This window comes from Nerophis ophidion, linkage group LG27, assembly GCF_033978795.1.
Source record: "Nerophis ophidion isolate RoL-2023_Sa linkage group LG27, RoL_Noph_v1.0, whole genome shotgun sequence".
Classification (NCBI taxonomy): domain Eukaryota; kingdom Metazoa; phylum Chordata; class Actinopteri; order Syngnathiformes; family Syngnathidae; genus Nerophis; species Nerophis ophidion.
Genome location: NC_084637.1, coordinates 19,549,694 through 19,572,157, shown reverse-complemented (window position 1 = coordinate 19,572,157; position 22,464 = coordinate 19,549,694). Strand labels below are relative to the sequence as shown.

General features: G+C 38.4%; 1 protein-coding gene across 4 annotated transcripts in view; it reads right to left on the bottom strand.

The window, feature by feature from the left end:
- The window catches only part of atp13a2 (ATPase cation transporting 13A2), a 134,865-nt gene that overhangs the window by 4,190 nt on the left and 108,211 nt on the right, over nt 1–22,464 (bottom strand). For all 4 annotated transcript variants that reach the window (XM_061889297.1, XM_061889298.1, XM_061889300.1 and 1 more), the window contains 5 exons: nt 16,104–16,196; nt 15,949–16,028; nt 11,021–11,173; nt 10,641–10,961; nt 5,537–5,688 (listed from right to left, as the gene is read on the bottom strand). In XM_061889297.1, the coding sequence (XP_061745281.1) occupies nt 5,537–5,688; nt 10,641–10,961; nt 11,021–11,173; nt 15,949–16,028; nt 16,104–16,196 (799 nt within the window). The remainder of the gene's footprint in view (nt 1–5,536; nt 5,689–10,640; nt 10,962–11,020; nt 11,174–15,948; nt 16,029–16,103; nt 16,197–22,464) is intronic.

Below are 22,464 nucleotides of genomic sequence, written 5' to 3'. Positions count from 1 at the left end.
CGGCTCGCACCTTAATATGAAAAGTTAATGTTGGTGCGGCCCGCGAGGTTTATATGAATGGCGCTTTACAACGTTATATGTGTATACCTACGATTTTCCCAGGAGACTCCCAATTTTCAGTGCCCCTCCAGGGGTAATCATTCTCCAGAACTTTTACCCATTAAACATTATTAAGGGGGTACCCTGAAGGCACAGCCTTAGAAGCCCTCTAAAACAGTGGTTCTTAACCAGGGTTCGATTGAACCCTAGGGGTTCGGTGATTCGGCCTCAGGGGTTCGGCGGAGGTCAAAACACACTCGACTCAAAGTGTAAATACAAACTTCTCCCTATCGACGTATTACGGATATGGCAACAGCTGACTGATTTGCAGGTGTGTAATTTGTTGTGGGTTTATGCACTGTGTTGGTTTTGTTGTTTGAACAAGGTGATGTTCTTGCACGGTTCATTTTGTGCACCAGTAAAAAAAACATGTTAGCACTTGAGTACGAGGAACATATTCACCATTAATATAGGTGCTTATTAACATGCAAATTAGTAACATATTGGCTCTTAACTTGTCATTAAGTTCTTATAAATGCCTTATTCGGCATGGCCTTATTATAACCCTAACCCTCTAACCCTGACTCTAAACAAATAATTCAAAATTAAGTCTTTATTACTTAGAATATGTTTCCCTAGTGTCCAAATAACTCTAAATCGCCGTATTTTTCGGAGTATAAGTCGCTCCGCAGTTTAAGTTGCACCTGCCGAAAATGCATAATAAAGAAGGAAAAAAACATATATAAGTCGCACTGGAGTATAAGACGCATTTTTTGGGGAAATTTCTTTGATAAAAGCCAACACCAAGAATAGACATTTGAAAGGCAATTTAAAAAAAATAAAGAATAGTGAACAACAGGCTGAATAAATGTACGTTATATGAGGCATAAATAACCAACTGAGAAGGTGCCTGGCATATTATGGTAAGAGTCATTCAAAAATAACTATAACATATAAATAAATAAAATAAATAAATGGGTTGTACTTGTATAGCGCTTTTCTACCTTCAAGGTACTCATATAAAACATGCTATAAGTTTACCAAACAATCTGTCATTCCTAATCCATAAATCCCATGAAATCTTATACGTCTAGTCTCTTACGTGAATGAGCTAAATAATATTTGATATTTTACGGTAATGTGTTAATAATTTCACACATTAGTCGCTCCTGAGTATAAGTCGCACCAAAACTACGAAAAAAACTGCGACTTATAGTCCGAAAAATACGGTAAGTCTTTGTTACTTAGAATATGTTCTCCATACTAAAGTGTTACCAAAAACATAGAACTTTGTCTTGAATTTGAAAAAAAAAACATTTTTTTATTTTTCACTAAAGAAGGGTTCGGTAAATGCACATATGGGGTTCGGTACCCCCAACAAGGTTAAGAACCACTGCTCTACAACCTGTACAAACTGCGTGTCAGCCCAGCCACATGTTGTAATTGGCTTCAGTAGACACGATAAGCGACTGCAAGACATAGTTGATCAACAGCCACACAGGTCACACTGAGGGTGGCTGTATAAACAACTTCGACACTGTTACAAATATGCGCCACACTGTGAACCCACACCAAACAAGAATGACAAACACATTTTGGGAGAAAATATGCACCGTAACACAAAATAAACACAACAGAACAAATACAAAGAATCCCATGCAGCCCTAACTCTTCCGGGCTACAATATAAACTCCCCCCCCCCCTCCCCCTATTGTAGCCTGCATTGGATTCTGGGTATTTGTTCTGTTGTGTTTATGTTGTGTTACGGTGCGGATGTTCTCCCAAAATGTGTTTGTCAATCTTGTTTGGTGTGGGTCCACAATGTAGCGCCTATTTTTAACAGTGATAAAGTTGTTTATGCGGCCACCATCAGTGTGGCCCGTATGGCTGTTGATCAAGTATGTCTTGCAGTCACTTCCATAGGCTTGCAGAAGCTAGATATAAAATGTGAATGGGCCGGCACACTGGAGAAGCGGACGAGACGGCAGGTTGTAGAGGACGCTAAAGGCAGAACCATCTCAGCACGCCCTCATTGTTATTGTCCGGGTGAAAACCGGGAGAATGATTGCCCCGGGAAATTGTCGGGAGGGGCACTGATATCCGTGTGTTTCCCGGAAAGATCGCGGCAGTTGGCAAGTATGTTGCTAGGGCGGGAAAGCCATTCAAAGAAGGTGAAGTCATTAAAAAGTACATGTTAATTTTTTTTTAAGAAATCTTTTCTTGCGGCCCAGCCTCACCCAGTTTGTGCATCCAGTGGCCCCCATGTAAATTGAGTTTGAGACCCTTGCTTTAGAGGTATTAATGTCCAGTCACTCTGCAAGGAACTTTACACATTTGAAAGGAATAAGGTCAAAAACATGTCATTTTATTACTGACACATCAGTAAGAAGAATTAATATGTTGCACTATGCAATGTGAAATGACTTCATATTTCATCATCACCAAAACATTCACACACATGCTTTTCTATACCAAAATGCATCTATTTATTCAACTTCTCCTCCTCCAGATTTTGGCACGCTCTACCTAGGGTTGCAAAAATTCTGGGAATATTTAAAGTTGGAAAGTTTTCATGGGAATTAATGGGAATAAACATTAAATGCAACATGCTAGATCTTGCAGCAAAACAACCTGATTTAATGCAAATTGTGTTGAATTTCAAGCCTTCTCGGTGCATTCTTCCATCACATGCGAAGATAATTCCCAGCATGTTACACACTATAGGAGGGCTATTGAGGCCGCACTAGTATTTGAGCTCAAGGACTTCATCCAGTCAGGTAAGTTTTGATGATATTAGTGGGGTAAATATATTTGCAGCACGGTGAAAGAGTGGTTAGTGCATGTGCCTCACAATACGAAGGTCCTGAGTAGTCCTGAGTTCAATCCCAGGCTCTGGATCTTTCTGTGTGGAGTTTGCATGTTCTCCCCGTGACTGCGTGGGTTCCCTCCAGGTACTCCGGCTTCCTCCCACCTCCGAAGCCAAGCACCTGGGGATAGGCTGATTGGCAACACCTAAATTGTCCCTAGTGTGTGAATGTTGTCTATCTGTGTTGGCCCTGTGATGAGGTGGCGACTTGTCCAGGGTGTACCCCGCCTTCCGCCCGAATGCAGCTGAGATAGGCTCGAGCACCCCCCGCAATCCCAAAAAGGGACAAGCAGTAGAAAATTGATGGGTATTTAAGTTTAATAAAAGTGTAATTGCTTGTTACTGTATAACTGTAGACTACTCCAGCAAACTTCCACTCAAGCTAGCTAGCTGTTCCTGTGCTTGTTAAATGATTTGGGGGCCAATATCTCTTGCTGTCATGGTTCAAGTCTTGGACCATGTCATATTCTGGGTTTTGTTCTCTTTTGTTATCATGCTGTGTTGTATTTGACGTCTTTGTTTCCCGGTGGCACTTCCTGTTTGGTTTCTGTTGTCATGGTAACTCGTTAGTGTCACCTGTCTCTTGTTTGTTGTCGTGCACCTGATTTGTGATTATCTCCTTATTTAAGACCACCTTTGTTTGCCACTTGTCCTTGGACTCTTGTTTGCTTCACGCAACAGTTGACGTCGCTCTTTCCAGCATTGTGGTAACTACCTTCTCGTACTCGATTAGCTTCTATGCTATTTTGTTTGTTTGTCCCTAGCTTACACGCTAGCGCTTTCAGTTCCCTTTGTCCTTTCTAGTTCTCACGCTAGTTCTGTTGGTTTTTGGTTAGTGCCTTTGTGGAAGTGTTCTTGTTCTTAGTTTGTTTTATTGTATGAATCAATTCTTATTCCTACCTTCACGCTGTGTTCCATCTTCGCTGCACCCACGGGAGAACGCAAACACCGCCACGATGCCAGCTAATTGTCACACTAGCTAGCTAAATTTATGTACCACCAAATTCTCGTAATGAACCAAAAATCTTTCTCCGTTAGCCGTGATGCTAATTTTCTCTATGTTAAATCCCATTCATTTATGCTAACAACGTTAACGATCCGAATTGACTTTTTTGTGATCTGTAAAGTTCAACTAGCAAATACTAAATCAAAAGGTGTAGTTTCCTCTGCTTCTGTTCTGCTAGCCATTCTGTTGTCATACAAGAATGTAGGTTATAGTTTGATTTAGCATGCTGATTGAGTGTTCATTCCAGGTTTTCCAGGACATTTTTCCCGTCCAAAATGAATTGGCCATTTTTCAAACTTCCACCATTTCTACATTTTTCAACCGATTCAAAGAATTCCACATTCAACACTTTTCAACATTCCTATTTCCACCCTTGTTTCTGGCGACAACTCCTCCCACATATTTTCAACCCACTTCAACTGTCAACACATTCCTCTTTATCAGGACAAAAAATCTAAGTTGTTTTTTAACTTGAAAAATTCCCGGTTTTCCCGAAATTCGAGGAATTCCGTAATACCATTTCTCAATTCAACATATTACTTCAACATTCTCGACCGTTTTGAAAAATTCCAACACCAACCATTTCAACTCATTCAGACCATTTAAGTTGATTTTTACCATTTTCAAATATATTCCCCATTTTCCCGAAATTTTCTAATGCCAATTACTACTTCAGCATTTCTTGCCTGATTTAAACAAATCCAACACCAACCAATTCAGCTTATTCAGAACATTCATGCTAGTCATTTTCCAAAAAATCCCGCTTTTCCCTAAATTCCCAATTTTCTAGGAAGTTCCTATTGAAATGAATGGGACATTTTTCCAAGATGCACAATACCCACACCTTTCAACCTATATTAACATTGCTGTATGTATACTTTTGACCCAGCAGATTTGCTCACATTCTCAGTAGACCCATATTAAATTCATAAAAGAACCAAACTTCATGTATGTTTTTTATGACCAACAAGTATGTGCTCCTATCACTCTATCACAAAAAAATAAGAGTTGTAGAAAGAATTAGAAACTCAAGACAGCCATGACATTATGTTCTTTACAAGTGTATGTAAACTTTTGACCACGTCTGTATGTATTATATAATATTACTACAGTAATGGTGAAGACATATGACATATTCTTAGCCTATTGGTAAAACTGCAAGAATAATGATTATGATTAGCGTTATAGTAAAGCTGTATGAAATATTACTATCATGGTAAATGTATGAAATATGATTATTAAAGTTATGGTAAATATAAATGAGATATTATTATTACAGTAATGGTGGAGACATATGAAATATTATCAACCTTATGGTAAAATTGCTTGATATATGATTATGATTAGCGTTATAATAAAGCTTTATGAAATATTACCATCATGGTAAAGATGTATGAAATATGATTATTGAAGTTATGGTAAATTGGTAAATATGCATTAAATATTATTACAGTAGTGGTAAAGTTGTATGATATATGATTAGCATAAGGATGAATCTGTATTACACGTGATGATTAGTGTCATGCTAAAACTGCATGAAATATGCTAAGTGTGTGAAATATGTTAACAGTTATGATAAGTGTATGAAATGTGATTAGTTATGATAAAAGTGTATTAAATATTACCGTTGTGATAGAGAGGTTTCTTGTGAGGGAAGCCCTTGGTGAGCACCACGGCCATGAAGACGTACTGGAAGCCTGACACAGAGAAGACTGAGGTGTCGGCCATGTTGGGAAGGTTTGCTGAGCCAAACACTGTAGAATTGACTGGAATATACCTGAAGGGAAACATCAAACTATTATTATCCATCCATCCATTTTCTACCGCTTATTCCCTTTTTGGGGTCGCGGGGGGCGCTGGCGCCTATCTCAGCTACAATCGGGCGGAAGGCGGGGTACACCCTGGACAAGTCGCCACCTCATCGCAGGGCCAACTATTATTATCTTTATGATTATTACTCTAATAATGCACATTTACTTGACACACAAACCTGAGGTGAAACATCACACTGTTATTATATTTATGATTATTCCTCTAATAATGCACATTTACTTGACATACAAATAAACCTGAGGGGAAACATCACACTTTTATTATCAATGCACATTTAATTGACATAAAAATAAACCTGAGAGGAAAAAAAATCACACTATTATTATATTTATGATTTTTCCTCTAATAATGCACATTTACTTGAAATACAAATAAACCTGAGGGGAAACATCACACTTATTATTATTATTATTTTTTTTTTATTTTTTATGATTATTCCTCTAATAATGCACATTTACTTGACATACAAATAAACCTGAGGGGAAACATCACACTATTAATATTATTTTTATGATTATTACTCTAATAATGCACATTTACTTGACATACAAATAAACCTGAGGGGAAACATCACACCATTATTATTATTTTTATGATTATTCCTCTAACCATGCACATTTACTTGACATACAAATAAACCTGAGGGGAAACATCACATTGTTATAATTACTATTATGATCATTCACATTTACTTGACATAAAAATAACATTCCTATTAACGAGTTTTTAAATTAGCATCCCGCCCATTTTAGATGGATTAGGAGTTCTAATCTGTCCAAGACCAAAAAGGACAAATTCCAATTCTGAACGTTTCATTGACATTTTGATGACTGAGATTGTTGTAACCAATGTTGTTTGTTGGCAGAATTTACTCAAATGGCTTTCTTCGGGATTCATTCACAGCACCTGAAAGAATCCGCAAAGTGTTGACTTTCTCCACATTACAGCCTCATTCTAAAATGCAATAGTCATGTTTCTCCTCAAAATTCTACACATAATACCACATCATGATAATGTGAAAGTTTTATTTTCTATTTTTTTCAATGAGCCCACCTACAAAGTATTGAGCAAAGGCTGTGAATATTTATATACGTACATTTTTTTTATTTCTAATAAAGTGGCTGAATTGGAAAAAAAAAAAAAACATTTTCACATTATGGGGTAATGTGTGTAGAATTTTGAGGACAAACGCTAAATTATTCAATTTTTGCTGCAGCTATCAATTTTTTTTAGGTCAGGTTTGTGACACTAGTCACACCCTTTGGTCCTCAAAAATTTTAGAATAAAAAAAAATTGGCATTGCTCAAAAAAAAAATAATAATGCATTAAATAAATGTAACAAAGTATTGACCTACTTAAGGTTCCAGTTAGTTCACAATAAATATTCCTCAAAAAATAATTTTGGGGAAAATATTGCATATTTTGTGTTTGGCCATAAAAAAACAGGGATTTGACAAAAAGGGCATAAAACATTTTTTAAAAAGTTCAACTTTAAATCGACAGATGGATCTGAAGTTGATCTAAAGCAGTGGTTTTTGACCTTGGTTCGATCGAACCCTAGAGGTTCGGTGAGTCGGCCTGAGGGGTTCGGCGGAGCCTCCGCCGCTGAGGTCAAGACAGACCCAACTCAATGTGTAAATAAAAACTTCTCCCTATCAACGTATTATGGAAACCCCTCTGATTTGCCGGTGTTTAATTTGTTGCGAGTTTGCAGTGTTTTTGTTGTTCTTTGAACAAGGTGATGTTCATGCACGGTTCATTTTGTGCACCAGTAAAAAACATAACTTTGTCTTGAATTTGGAAAAAAAAAACATTTTATTTTTTGCTAAAGAATGGTTTGGTGAAGGCGCATATGAAACTGGTGGAGTTCGGTACCTCCAACAAGTTTAAGAAACACTGACCTTTCAATAAGAAAACATTTTTTTTTATTGTTTTGTTTGATTAATGACCTTTTGTCAGTCACCTTTTTTATAATACGGCAAACACAAAAGATGCAAAATTTTCCCCAAAAAATATTTCTAAGTGAAATAATGAATGGGAAGTAAATATGGCAATAATTCAAAACAACATGGATTTATCTATCCATTTTCTACCGCTTATTCCCTTTTGGGGTTGCGGGGGGCGCTGGCGCCTATCTCAGCTACAATCGGGCGGAAGGCGGGGTAGACCCTGGACAAGTCGCCACCTCATCGCAGGGCCAACACAGATAGACAGACAACATTCACACTCACATTCACACACTAGGGCCAATTTAGTGTTGCCAATCAACCTATCCCCAGGAGCATGTCTTTGGAAGTGGGAGGAAGCCCACTATTAGAACGGAGACTGAGAGGGAACGTGTGGGTTCCTGAGGGAACCCACACATTCACGGGGAGAACATGCAAACTCCACACAGAAAGATCCGAGCCTGGATTTGAACCCAGGACTGCAGGAACTTTGTATTGTGAGGCAGACGCACCGTGAAGCCCAACATGGATTCATTATTTTTATTATTTTTTAACAGTGAAAGTTCAAGAAATTATTTGGGATGCGCTCATAAGTGAAAATAATATATATTTTTTCTTTTTTTTACTTTCAACGCTTAAGTCTCTAGTTTAACTTCAGATCTATCCTTCGATTAAAGATTTTTATAATTTTTTTCTTGTTTGATTCATGCCCTTTTTGTCAAAGAAAACTTTTTTCTTATATGGCAAACAAAAAATATGCAAAATTTCTCCCAAAATATATTTCAAAGTGTAATATTTTATGTTAAGTAAATATGTCAATAATTCATAACATTGATTTTAATTCATTAATTCAGTTTAAGAAAAAACATCCCACTAAAATTATTTGGAATGCACTCATAAAAGTGTTAGGAATATAAAAAATTAAGTGTTAGGAATATAAAAAAATAAAACTTATTTTCTTTTTTTTAAAAATAAAAATATATTAAAAAAAATACTTTATTTTCTTTCTTTTTTTTTACTTCCAACAATTACGCCTCTAGTTTAACATCAGTTCTATCCCCCGATTAAACGTTTTTATAATTTTTTCTTGTTTAATTCATGAATTTTCCTTATAATGGCAAACAAAAAATATGCAAAATTTGCCTCAAAATTTATTATAGTGTAATATTTTATGTGAAATAAATATGTCAATAATTCATAACATTGATTATCATTGTAATTTGAGCCTTAAATACACTATATTGCCAACAGTATTTGGCAACCTGCCTTGACTCACATATGAACGTGAAGTGCCATCCCATTCCTAACCCATAGGGTTAAATATGTCATCGGTCCACCTTTTGCAGCTATTACAGCTTCAACTCTTCTGGGAAGGCTGTCCACGAGGTTGTGCAATTTTCCACTATTCTTCCAAAAGCGCATTTGTGAGGTCACAGACTGATGTTGGTCGAGAAGGCCTGGCTCTCAGTCTCCGTTCTAATAGAACACCTTTGGTTCTATCGGGTTCAGATCAGGACTCTTTGCAGGCCAGTCAAGTTAATCCACACCAGACTCTGTCATCCATGTCTTTATGAACCTTGCTTTGTGCACTGGTGCACAATCATGTTGGAAGAGGAAGGGGCCCGTTCCAAACTGTTCCCACAATGTTGGGAGCAATGGAATTGTCCAAAATGTTTTGGTATCCTGGAGCATTTAAAGTTCATTTTAATTGGAACTAAGAGGCCAGGCTCAACTCCTGAAAAACAACCCCACACCATAATTCTTCCTCCACCAAATTTCACACGAAATGTACCGTTCTCCTGGCAACCTACAAACCCAGACACGTCTATCAGATTACCAGATGGAAAAGCGTGATTCATTACTCCAGAGAACGCGTCTCAACTGCTCTAGAGTCCAGTGGTGATGTGCTTTACACAACTGTATCCCACGCTTTGCATTGGACTTGGTGTATGGCTTAGAATTAGATGCAGCTGCTCGGCCATTGAAACCCATTCCATGAATCACTCTGCGTACTGTATGTGGGCTAAATGGAAGGTCACATGAAGTTTGGAGCTCTGTAGCAACTGACTGCAGAAAGTCTTTGCACTATGCGCTTCAGCATCCGCTGACCCCTCTCTGTCAGTTTACATGGCCTACCACTTCGTGCCTGAGTTGCTGTTGTTTCCAAACTCTTCCATTTTCTTATAATAAAGCCGACAGTTGACTTTGGAATATTTAGGAGCGAGGAAATTTCACGACTGGATTTGTTGCACAGGTGGCATCCTATGAAAGTTCCACGTTGGAAATCACTGAGAGCGGCCCATTTTTTCACAAATGTTTGTAGAAACAGTCTCCATACCCAAGTGCTTGATTTTATACACCTGTTGCCAGGCCAAGTGATTAGGACACCTAATTCTGATCATTTGGATGGGTGACCAAATACTTTTGGCAATATAGTGTATGTCAATAATTCATAACATTGATTTTGATTCATGATTATTTTTTGAGCAATGTCAGTTTTAAAGTAAAAAAAATACAGCAAGCATGGCAGCTTTGTGTTAGTCAACATTGCAAATTTTTCTTGTTAAATTTCACCTTTTTGCTCTTTGATTTCACTTTTTTTTTAATAGTATTTGATGTTAACTAAATATGTCAATAATTTATAACATTGATTCATTCCATTCATTATTATTGTTTTTAACAATGACAGTTCAAGAAAAAAAAAAAAAGGAAAAAATTGTGGGGGGTTCACTCATAAAAGTGTTAGAAATATAAAAAATAAGACTTTTGTTTTCTTAGCCTAAGTCTCTAATTTAACTTCGGATCTATCCCTCGATTAAACGTTTTTATTATTATTATATTTGAGGTATAATATATATTTGACTTATTTTTTACCATTTCTATGGATTTTTGTTCAGATTTCTCCTCCCCGAGTCGGGACGCCCTGGTCTTTCACAGAGTTTGCACTGACCATTCCTGAGAGCGGGTGAGGAAGAGCGCCGCCAGCTGGCCCAGGATCACCATGGAGACGTGGACCAGGAGGCTGCCGAGGACGGGGAGGGTCAGAAGGTTGGCAGGCGGCCTGCGGGGGTGGAGCTCCTCGCTGGGGCCTCCTCTGCCCATCACCACGGCCAACAAGGTCACCAGGACCAGGTCGGTGAACAGGAACTGCATGTCGGCCAGGTTGGTGCCCACGGTGTAGAGGACCAGCACGGAGGTGAACTGGATGATACTGTAGGCGGCCATGTATCTGAAGAGGCTGAAGGAGGTGACCAGCGAGCATCGGCCTTCCCTGCAGGGGCCAGGACAAGTTGTCTTACGGTCCCTCCTCCCGCTATACTTCACACTTGCCTGATGAGCAGCGGCACGCAGCTGACGTTCCCCGTCTTGGAAGTGAATGGCGACGCGATGGAGGCCTCCGCTTCAGACAGAGAAACCCCGACGTCGGCCGCTCTCAGGGCACCGCAGTCGTTGGCGCCGTCGCCGCACATGCCCACCCGGTAGCTGTGGCAGACACACAGAAATGGGGATGTGGTGGCAGTGCTGATACAAAAAGTCCACAAAAACTAAGGTGAAGACATCACAGAACATTTAAAACATCACAAGGCTGATGTGACCAGTGGTGCCATTTCTACATACAGCTACAAAAGCAATGCACTGGGAAAACCCAAAAAATTAGCAATACCGTAAATTCCGGACAACCCCTGCTTTTTTGCTACACTTTGTGTTACGGCGCACTCTCAGTCTGCTTTTCCCTCTTCTGCAGGAGCACCTAGAAGCTCCACTGTGAGCGCCGCTAGTTACCCGCGCTCGCTGCGCAAACGGCACCCACGCAGCGCCACAGCTGGAGGCAATTTCTAATCCACGCACCTGGACCTCGTCGGAACGTATCCCTGTGTACAGTAAGCTTCTCGTCTCTGACTCCTCTCCTGCTGTCTGTATCGCTCGCTTGTCTCTGTAGAGGCTAATTTCTGTCCTAAATCTGTTTTGGGTAACTTTCACCTAGATACATCGGGAAGGACACGACATAAGAGGTCAAGTCACACTGACCAAGTTGGGGGGGTGACAGGACATGAGAGGTCAATTCACCCTGAACATTGGACGGCTATATAAGTTATGATACAAAATAGGTCATCATGGAGCGTATAAATAAGAAGGGAAGACCAAGCCTGGGGTGCGCTCTTATTAATTCCTTCACGAGGGTTCACCATCTTTCGTCTTCGAAGACATTGTCTGTTTTCATATCGATTCAATCCAACTTTGTACTATCTGATTGTGAGTAATTAAAACTGTTGTAACAAACTCTCTATTGCTCCTGTTTAAGATTCAGACTTTTCGACTACATACAATTGGCTACCACGAGCGGGAAGTTAAATCCCCTACATTTCTACAACATCTCCCTCGTGCCTTGCCCTGATTTGTCCTTGTCGTTTATTGTCCCCACAGCCCTCCGTGTCTCAGCTTTAGCTGTGCGCTTCTGCTGCTGCTCTTCCCCCCGGACTTTGATTGCCTTCCCCGATCCTTGACCTCACGCTCGGACTTCGGGACGCCTCTCTCCTGCCCCACGACCACGCTCGGACCACGGACCTTTTTACTTCTCCCCCTCTGGACTTGGAGGCTGCCACATCGAACAAGCGCTCCAACAAACCCTCCGGTATTTACATATGGTTAATTTTCACACATAGTATTCCATTCACACACATACACACCCCACGTAATCATCGAGTGCTCAATAAAACTCGTTGAGCTAGATCCTCTGTTGTCCTGCCATCTACTTCCCCATTGTCGACCCATAACATTGTGGCTTATAAAACGGTGCGGCTAATCTAAAGATTTTTCTTCGATGACCGCCAGAGTTCAAATACTTAAAAAAAAAAAAAAAAAGCAAACACACTGAACAGGTGTGTCATTGTTTGTGCTATGGCGCCATCTTTCGGACGAATTCACCCACTGCAGGTTCTGTATCTGTAGCATCCTTCTATTTAGTCCTTTCAACCAGAAGTGCCGTTCTGTCTTCTGCTGGCCATGGCGTCTTGTATGGATTTTTCATTTATCACTCCAAGCAATGTTTGTAAGTTTTACAATATAACTAAAACAATTCTTACTTACTAAAGCGTCCCATGTGTTTTCGTGCATATTTGTACGTGCTATCTAATGTAATCAAGCTAGCATCGTTAGCAGTAGCTAATATGCGAACATGCTTACGAGTGTCTGTGTTAGTATTATTAGCTTATAAAAGCATTCTTTTTGTATTTTTTCAGTTTTGTAAATTTTAAACCGTAAGCCTTTTGGGATGATGGGCCGTCAGAAAGTTGTTTTGTAAAGTGTTAGCAGTGGCTAATATGCTAACAAGTTTATGAGTGTCTGTGTTAGTAAGTTACAATGGCATTACTTCTGTATTGTTCCAGTTCCGTAAATTCACCAAAACGTCACCATGGAGTTATCGAGTCTGTTTAGCTGATTGGAAAGCTATCTTGAGCAGCTAGTGGATCCATGACAATGACTTTTGTTTTGTTTGATCAGCCGTTTACTGCTATGTTGCAGACACTGTTTGGAAACAATTAAGGTATGTAAAAACATGTAAAGATTATTTCTATGAATAACCAAGTTGACCAGCTGCTGGGTGTCTGCCACACCAGAATCTGTTTGGAGGGACTGGAGGAGATGCGGATGAGGGGACAGGGCTGCGGAGCTAGCACTGAGCGCTGGGACGGAGAGGCTTCGCGGTGTCTTGACTGGGTGAGCAGGTGTCGGACACCTCAGTCACCTTGGACGTATCATCGCTCATCCATGCGGACTGGACACTGGCCGGGAGTGGAGTCGGCTGTCCTGGTTGCTTTGTTGGGTCTGCTTCTGTCTCTGGCCATGCTCCCTCCTCCCCAGCGGACGATGACGTGGAACACCGCAGAGGCCACCACAGTGTATATGTTTATTTTACTTTTTATTCATAGCTGTATGTAGAAGTGTCTGGTTGTATCTGCTGCTTTAATGTCTTTAATGTCCTCTGTGTTCTTTGATGTTTGATGTTTCCCTCTTACACACATGTAAGAGGGATGTGTACTATGGCTATGAGTTGTTGTTTTGTTCCCTTGGCCTCAGTCTGCACCCCCACTCCAGGGCCCAGGCTAAGACCGATTTTTTTAATTTTATTTTAATCTTCTATTCTTTTCACCCCCTCACCCCGTTTACCTGTATGTCATCTTTTTTGTAAGGGGCGCTGGAAGCCGGCAGACCCGTCAGCGATCCTGTTCTGTCTCCCTGTAATGTTTGTCTGATCTTGAATGGGATTGTGCTGAAAATTGTAATTTTCCTGAAGGAACTCTCCTGACGGAATAAATAAAGTACTATCTAATCTAATCTAATCTAATCTAACTAATTTCAAAACGTATATTTCTGCGACTTATAGTTCGGTGCGGCTAATATATGGGAAAAAAATTGTTTTCTCTAAAATTGTGTCTTATATACCGTTGAGCTCTATAGTCCAAAAAAAGCGGTGCTTGTTTTTAATAAATACTTACGCCTACTACGCTACAATATTTTAATATTTAGTCATTATAGTGGTACTTGGAGAGCCAAGTGTTTTCTGTGGTGGTACTTGGTGAAACAAGTTTAAAAACCACTATTGCAGTTTTTAGTGCTTCCATAACAAGTTTACTGACAGATATAAGCTTGAACCATACGCTACTTTTTATCAAAAAGGCAAGATTGTTTTATAAATATCTGTGATATTCAAGCTTGTCTTGGCAATACTGACTTGAAACTTCATGCAAATATACCTAATGTGCCTGTTAAAATTTAAAAAGTTGTGTGTTTTCAAATACCATATCTATCTTAAAAAAACAGTAAAAATAAGAAAAAAGAGAAAATAATTTGAATGTAATAATTTTTTAAGAAACCTAGCCATTTAAACTTCATGTTTTGTCTTTACTGTAAATATGTTTTTTGTAAAAAAATAAATAAAATAAAAAAGTTTAAACACTGATTTAAACTATTGAAAGCTCTCAAAATAGAAATAAAACATACTTAAAATACAAACAAAGTTTAGTCAGTTGATTAAAAAATAGAACAGTGCTAACTTATGGAGTAATTAATGTGAAAAATTACAACAACCATTAAAAACACTGTTGAATGTGTAACTGAACTATTTTCGTACAGGCAGAATTTTTGACTAGTAAGTTATGCAGTTACACAATCATATCATTATTATTATTCTATTCTTATATGGGGAAGAAAAATAATTAATAATAAACATCCATTCATTCATTTTCTACCGCTATGGGTCGCGGGGGGTGCTGGAGCCCATCTCAACTGCATAATGGGCGGAAGGCAGGGTACATCCTGGACACATCACCACCTCATCGCGGTAATAATAAACAATTACCAATAATAAAGCTGACAATGTACATTTTCAGCATTTTTTTTTTATAAAAAAAAAAAAATGCCTCCTGCATATTTTGATTTTTCAGTTGGTGGAAAAATTTTGGACACCCCTGAACTCTTAAGTATCAATATTTTGATATGAGGATCAATATTAAAGCATAAAGATCTGGTATCGGCGATATACATAGTTCAGTATTGATTCGCAAGTCACTACTCCAGGGTCTGATTTTTCAATCCCGTGACTTCTGCAGATCTAAAATACACAACAGCATCTACAAAAATGGATGAAAAGTTCCCTGAAACATCCAATCTTTTTTCACTGGGGGCCACATTGGATTAAGAAAAAATGGTCAAGGGCCAAAGCCTATAAGTATATATGCGTACAGTATATATCATAATGGATATATAATTAACAGTTATTATAATTGGATATTAAGAGTATGTGAAAGTTGAACGACCTCCTTAAAAGTGTTGTAATCAATCACAAATATCAAGCAAATGCATCAAACATGGAAATGTGTGGAGTGTTTTGCATTTTCCCATCATGCATTGTAATATATTTTTTATAATCTCCACAAAGTTCAGTGACCATGTCTGTTGGATTTTTTTATGATTAGGGAAGTCTGTTTGTATTGGGTCATATGGGTGAATGCTGCTCATAATTAAAGGTCATTACTCACGTTATCTGATAGACAGCAACGTTATAGCAGCATCAAATTTGTCAGACTATTAAAGGGAATGCAACCTCGTTATTAAACTCATGACGTTTTGCGGGCCTAATTGAAGGCGTAGGCCCGTGGGCCGTAGTTTGGACACCCTTGCCTTAAAATATTGTTAATAAAACTTTAAGTTGACGTCATTTTTTTTTTTTATATATATATTTGTGCACCTAAACTCACTTTAGCTTCTGCAGTTCTTTCACCAGCCGTGTTTTCTGGTCAGGCGCCATGCGTGCAAAGACTGTGGCTCGCATCAAAACCTGCAATGAGGTGACAGCGGCGCTGGTGTGAGGATCGGGGGAGAGATTTCTGGGGCAGATAGCCGTGGTCGTCACCTTGGCCAGGTGTTCGGGGAAGTGGTCGCAGAGGACGTCGAAGGAAGTGCCGCCGAGAGCCAAGTGGTAGACCACGTCTCCTTGGTAGGCGTCCTGAGAGATGAATGGCGAATAGATCAAGTGAATTTAAGGACAATAAAAAGACACCTGTCTCGAGGAGGACAAACTAGCTACTGTAAACTCCCGACAATAAGCCGCTAATTTTTTACAACATTTGAACCCTGCGGCTTATAAAACGGCGCGGCTAATTTGTGGATTTATTTTCGCTTTTTGCCATGTTTTGTGTTTAAAAGTTTTCATTAAATCCTTCGAAGCTCGGACTGAAAAGGTGTTTTACTGTTTGTGCTATGGTGCCATCCTGTTTTGCCTTAAATCGAAATTAAAACCATCCACAGCGTTTCTACTCGTATGGATTCTTCATTCATCACTTCAAGCGACGTTTGTAAGTTTTACAATATAACTAATACAATTCTTACTTACTAATTCGTCCAATGTGTGATCTCTGTAGGAGTGTTTAAATGCATATTTGTTTGTGCTATCGTAATGTAATCCAGCTATTGTCATTAACATAAGCTAACATGCTAAGACCTTTACAAGTGTCTGTGTTAGTATTACTAACTTACAATAGCATTCTTTTTGTATAGTTTAAGTTCACTGTGGACTTATCGAGTCTGTTTAGCTGATTGGAGAGCAGCCAGTGGGTCCATGACGATGACTTCTGTTTTGTTTGATCAGCCGTTTTACTGCCGTGTTACAGACACCGCTTGGAAATAATTGAGGTATGTAAATAAATATTTGTGTAAATAACTCATTACACAAGGTGTGTATGTATGTATGTATATGTATATATACATATATATATATATATACATACATACATATATATACATATACATATATATATATAAAAAAAATATATATATACATAAATACATATATATATATATATATATATATATATATATATATATATATATATATATATATATATATACATATACATACATACGGCGTGCCGCAGTGGAAGAGTGGCCGTGCGCAACCCGAGGGTCACTGGTTCAAATCCCACCTGGAACCAACCTCGTCACGTCCGTTGTGTCCTGAGCAAGACACTTCACCCTTGCTCCTGATGGGTGCTGGTTGGCTCCTTGCATGGCAGCTCCCTCCATCAGTGTGTGAATGTGTGTGTGAATGGGTAAATGTGGAAGTAGTGTCAAAGCGCTTTGAGTACCTTGAAGGTAGAAAAGCGCTATACAAGTACAACCCATTTATCATTTATCATTTATACATATACATATATATGTATATATATATATATATATATATTAAAAAATACATATATATATACATATACATACATATATGTATACATACATACATATATATACATATACATACATATATATATATATATATATATATATATATATACATACATACATACATATATACATACATATATATATATATACATACATACATATATATACATACATATATATATACATACATATACATATACATATATATATATATATATATATATATATATATATATATGCGGCAAATATATGGAAAATATAAGCGGTAGCAAATGGATGGATGGATTTTTTCCTTCTAAAATTTAGTGTGTGTGGCTTGTGTGTGCTCTATAGTTAGGAAAATACGGCAAATAACATAATGCTACCACTGTTGACAATAATATTATTATTATCAATAATAATAATAATAATAATAATAATAGAGTTTTCCTCGATTAGCCACCTGTAAGTGAATTTATGCAAAGTAGGGACACTATTTTATGATTTTTAAGGATATTATTATGTTATGTTATTTTATGTTAATTTCATTTATTATGTGCGCCCCAAACAACTGTTACATCAGACCGGGGCGCAGCCCGAATAGAGAAACAAAAAAAAACAGAAACAGAGACCGAGACACACCAAGGAATCTAAAATAAACATTTAAGACACAATGAACACATAAATCAAAAGTAATCTGCGGTAAAGAGGTGAGTTTTAAGCTGTGCTCTAAAAGAGTCCAGAGTGGTGGCGGACTTGATATTCAGAGGGAGCTTATTCCATAGGTGCCATTACTGAGAAAGCATGGTCTCCCTTTGTCTGGTTGTCAGAGCTAAGGCAACAACCAAGCCTGGAGCTGGTAGGTTGGTCCAGGAGATCTTTGATGTAAGCTGGGGCGAGACCATTGATTGCTTTGAATACATATGTGAGGATCTTAAATTTCACTCTGTGCTTCACTCGGAGCCAGTGAAGGGAGGAGAGGATAGGAGAAATGTGTTCCCTCATTTTTGTGCCTGGCACCAACCTAGCAGCTGCATTTTGTACTAGCTGCATGCTATGGATGGTCTTGTCGGTGACCCCAGCATTGCAATAGTCTAGTCTGAAGAAGATGAGCATCAACACGACCGTCCGTAGGTCACTGGGGGAGAGGAAAGACTTGAAGATAAAGTCTGTGCGCAGTTGGAAAAAGCAGGATTTCACCACAGATTTCACTTGCTTATCAAACTTGATGTCTGGGTCGAATATGACCACAAGGTTTTTGACGTGGGGTTTTTCCAAGACTGGCCAAACTTAAAAAATTATTTGTGATATGAAACATTTTCACTCTTGGTGTCATTAAGCTGCAGGAAGCTTTGTGACATCCACTCCTTTATATTATTATTAAATAATTTTTAAGTCCTCCACACAGTTTTCACCCACTTATAAACACTTCACGTACTCATTTTAACATGAAACTTAAATATGATGTAAGTTGACACCCTACTTTGGAGCAACAAGTTCAAAGCAGGATGTAACCTTTTATGAATGAGCAACAAGCAGCACCACACTAAAATTAACTTGATAGCAAACAGAAAGAGGCAACATCCCACATGTAAATACACACGTGCACACACTCGTATTACTAGTACGGGGCAATATAGAACATTAATGATTGAAGTGACAAGCTTGCAATACTCCAATACTTTGTTTGTGGGCAAGGAGACTACAGACATGGAAGCACATTCAATCTTTTTATTTTTGATTCAACAGAGCACCACCGGCAAATTACAGAGGCTAAGCTGACAAACACCGCTGATCTCAATTGCTGCTCTGAGAGCGCTCTGACGTCACACATCACTTAACAGGCCCCGCCTTTTAATCCTCGGGGATTCCCTAAATGTTATGAACGTTATAGGTCACAGGACCCGAAAGGGTCTCAGCCATTAAAGTATTAAAAGTGAAGTGAAGTGAATTATATTTATATTGCGCTTTTTCTCTTGTGACTCAAAACGCTTTACATAGTGAAGCCCAATATCTAAGTTACATTCAAACCAGTGTGGGTGGCACTGGAAGCAGGTGGGTAAAGTGTCTTGCCCAAGGACACAACAGCAGTGACTAGGATGGCAGAAGCGGTAATCGAACCTGCAACCCTTAAGTTGCTGGCACGGCCACTCTACCAACAGAGCTAAACCGCCCCAGAAAAGAAAGAAAGAAAATAAAGTCAATTATTATTATTTGGCTTTCAATGCTTAAATCTATAGGTCAAATCAAGATTTGTCAGTTGCTATGAAGTTTTTGGGGGTTTTTTGCACTTTTTGGCAAAAAATGTTAAGGTAAAAACACTATGCAATATTTTCCACCCAAAAAATTCAAAGTCAAATATTTGATGTGAAGTGGTTGCAGCCTAAAATATGTCAATAATTCACAACAACATTGATTTTAAATGTATAATAATTGTTTGAGCGTTGACTGTTTTATATAATAAAAACGACCTTATAAGACTCTTGGACACACGCAACAAAGTGTTAAAAGTGAGTCACATATTCATATTTTTATTTACTTGGAATGCTTAAATCAGTAGATCAACTTCAAAGCTATCTGTTGACATTAAGTTGTTTTTTTTATATATTTGTGTATGTTTATACCATTTTTGTCAAACAAAACCCCTTTTTTGTATGGCATGGACAAGATTATGCAACATTTTCCCTCCAAAAACTCAAAAGTGGAATATTTAATGTGAAGTAATTGGAGCCTTCACAACAACAAAATGGTTTGAGCATTGATTTGTTATTTTTTTACATTTTTGTACGTTTTTTAATTTACCATTTTTTTTCAAAGAAAACCATTTTGCATGGAATTAACCCAAGTTATGCAGAATTCCCCCCCCCCCAAAAAAAAATTCAAAGTCAAATATTTGATGCAAAGTAATTGGACCCTTAAATATGTCAATAATTCACAACAACATTGATTTTAAATGTTTGAGTGTTGACTTTTTTGTATAAAACATTTGTCAGACTATTAAAGGGAATGCAAGCTCGTTATTAAACTCATGAAGTTTTGCGGGCCTAATTGAAGGCTTAGGCCCGTGGGCCGTGGTTTGGACACCCTTGCCTTAAAATATTGTTAGTAAAATTTTAAGTTGACATCATTGTTCTTTTTTTTATATATTTGTGCACCTAAAAAAAGTCCCACTCTTAAGTGGTAAAAGTGAATCACAAATTATTTTTTGATTGATTGATACTTTTATTAGTAGATTGCACAGTTCAGTACATATTCCATACAATTGACCACTAGATGGTAACACCCGAATAAGTTTTTCAACTTGTTTAAGTCGGGTCCACGTTAATCAATTCATGGTATTTATGTTTTATGTATTTTTGTTTTTACTTTAAACGCTTAAATTAGTTTATCAACTTCAGATTTATTTGTTGATGTTAAGTTAATTTTGTTATGTTTTTGTATATTTTATACCTGTATGTCAATGAAAAAACCTTTTTGTATGAAATAAACAAATATTATACAAACCCTGTTTCCATATGAGTTGGGAAATTGTGTTAGATGTAAATATAAACGGAATACAATGATTTGCAAATCATTTTCAACCCATATTCAGTGTAATATGCTACAAGGACAACATACGGTGGGGCAAAAAAGTATTTAGTCAGCCACCGATTTTGCAAGTTCTCCCACTTAAAATGATGACAGAGGTCTGTAATTTTCATCATAGGTACACTTCAACTGTGAGACAAAATGTGAAAAAAATCCAGGAATTCACATTGTCGGAATTTTTAAGAATTTACTTGTAAATTATGGTGGAAAATAAGTATTTGGTCACTTCAAACAAGGAAGATCTCTGGCTCTCACAGACCTGTAACTTCTGTCCTCCACTCGTTACCTGTATTAATGAAACCTGTTTGAACTCGTTATCTGTATAACAGACACCTGTCCACAGCCTCAAACAGTCAGACTCCAAACTCCACTATGGCCAAGACCAAAGAGCTGTCGAAGGACACCAGGAAAATAATTATAGACCTGCATCAGACTGGGAAGAGTGCATCTACAATAGGCAAGCAGCTTGGTGTGAAAAAATCAACTGTGGGAGCAATTATCAGAACATGAAAGACATACAAGACAACTGATAATCTCCTTTGATCTGGGGCTCCACGCAAGATCTCATCCCGTGGGGTTAAAATGATCATGAGAACGGTGAGCAAAAATCCCCGAACCACACGGGGGGACCACACGGGAGGACCTAGTGAATGACCTTCAGAGAGCTGGGATCAAAGTAACAAAGGTTACCATCAGTAACACACTACGCCGACAGGGAATCAAATCTTGCAGTGCCAGACGTGGCCCCCTGCTTAGGTCAGTGCATGTCCAGGCCCGTCTGAGGTTTGCCAGAGAGCACATGGATGATACAACAGAGGATTGGGAGAATGGCATGTGGTCAGATGAAACCAAAATAGAACTTTATGGTATAAACTTAACTTGTCGTGTTTGGAGGAAGAAGAATACTGAGTTGCATCCCAAGATCTCCACACCTACTGTGAAGCATGGGGCTGGAAACATCATCATGCTTTGGGGCTGTTTTTCTGCTAAGGGGACAGGACGACTGATCCGTGTTAAGGAAAGAATGAATGGGGCCATGTATCGTGAGATTTTGAGCCAAAACTTCCGTCCATCAGTGAGAGCTTTGAAGATGAAACGTGGCTGGGTCTTCCAGCATGACAATGATCCCAATCACACCGCCCGGGCAACGAAGGAGTGGCTCCGTAAGAAGCATTTGAAAGTCCTGGATTGGCATCGCCAGTCTCCGGACCTCAACCCCATAGAAAATCTGTGGAGGGAGTTGAAATTCTGTGTCGCTCGGTGACAGCCCCAAAACATCACTGCTCTCGAGAAGATCTGCATAAAGAATGGGCCAAAATACCAGCTACTGTGTGGGCAAACCTGGTAAAGACCTATAGTATCCCTTTGACCTTTGTTATTGCCAACAAAGGTTATATTACAAAGTATTGAGTTGAATTTTTGTTAAGACCAAATACTTATTTTCCACCATAATTTACGGATAAATTCTTTAA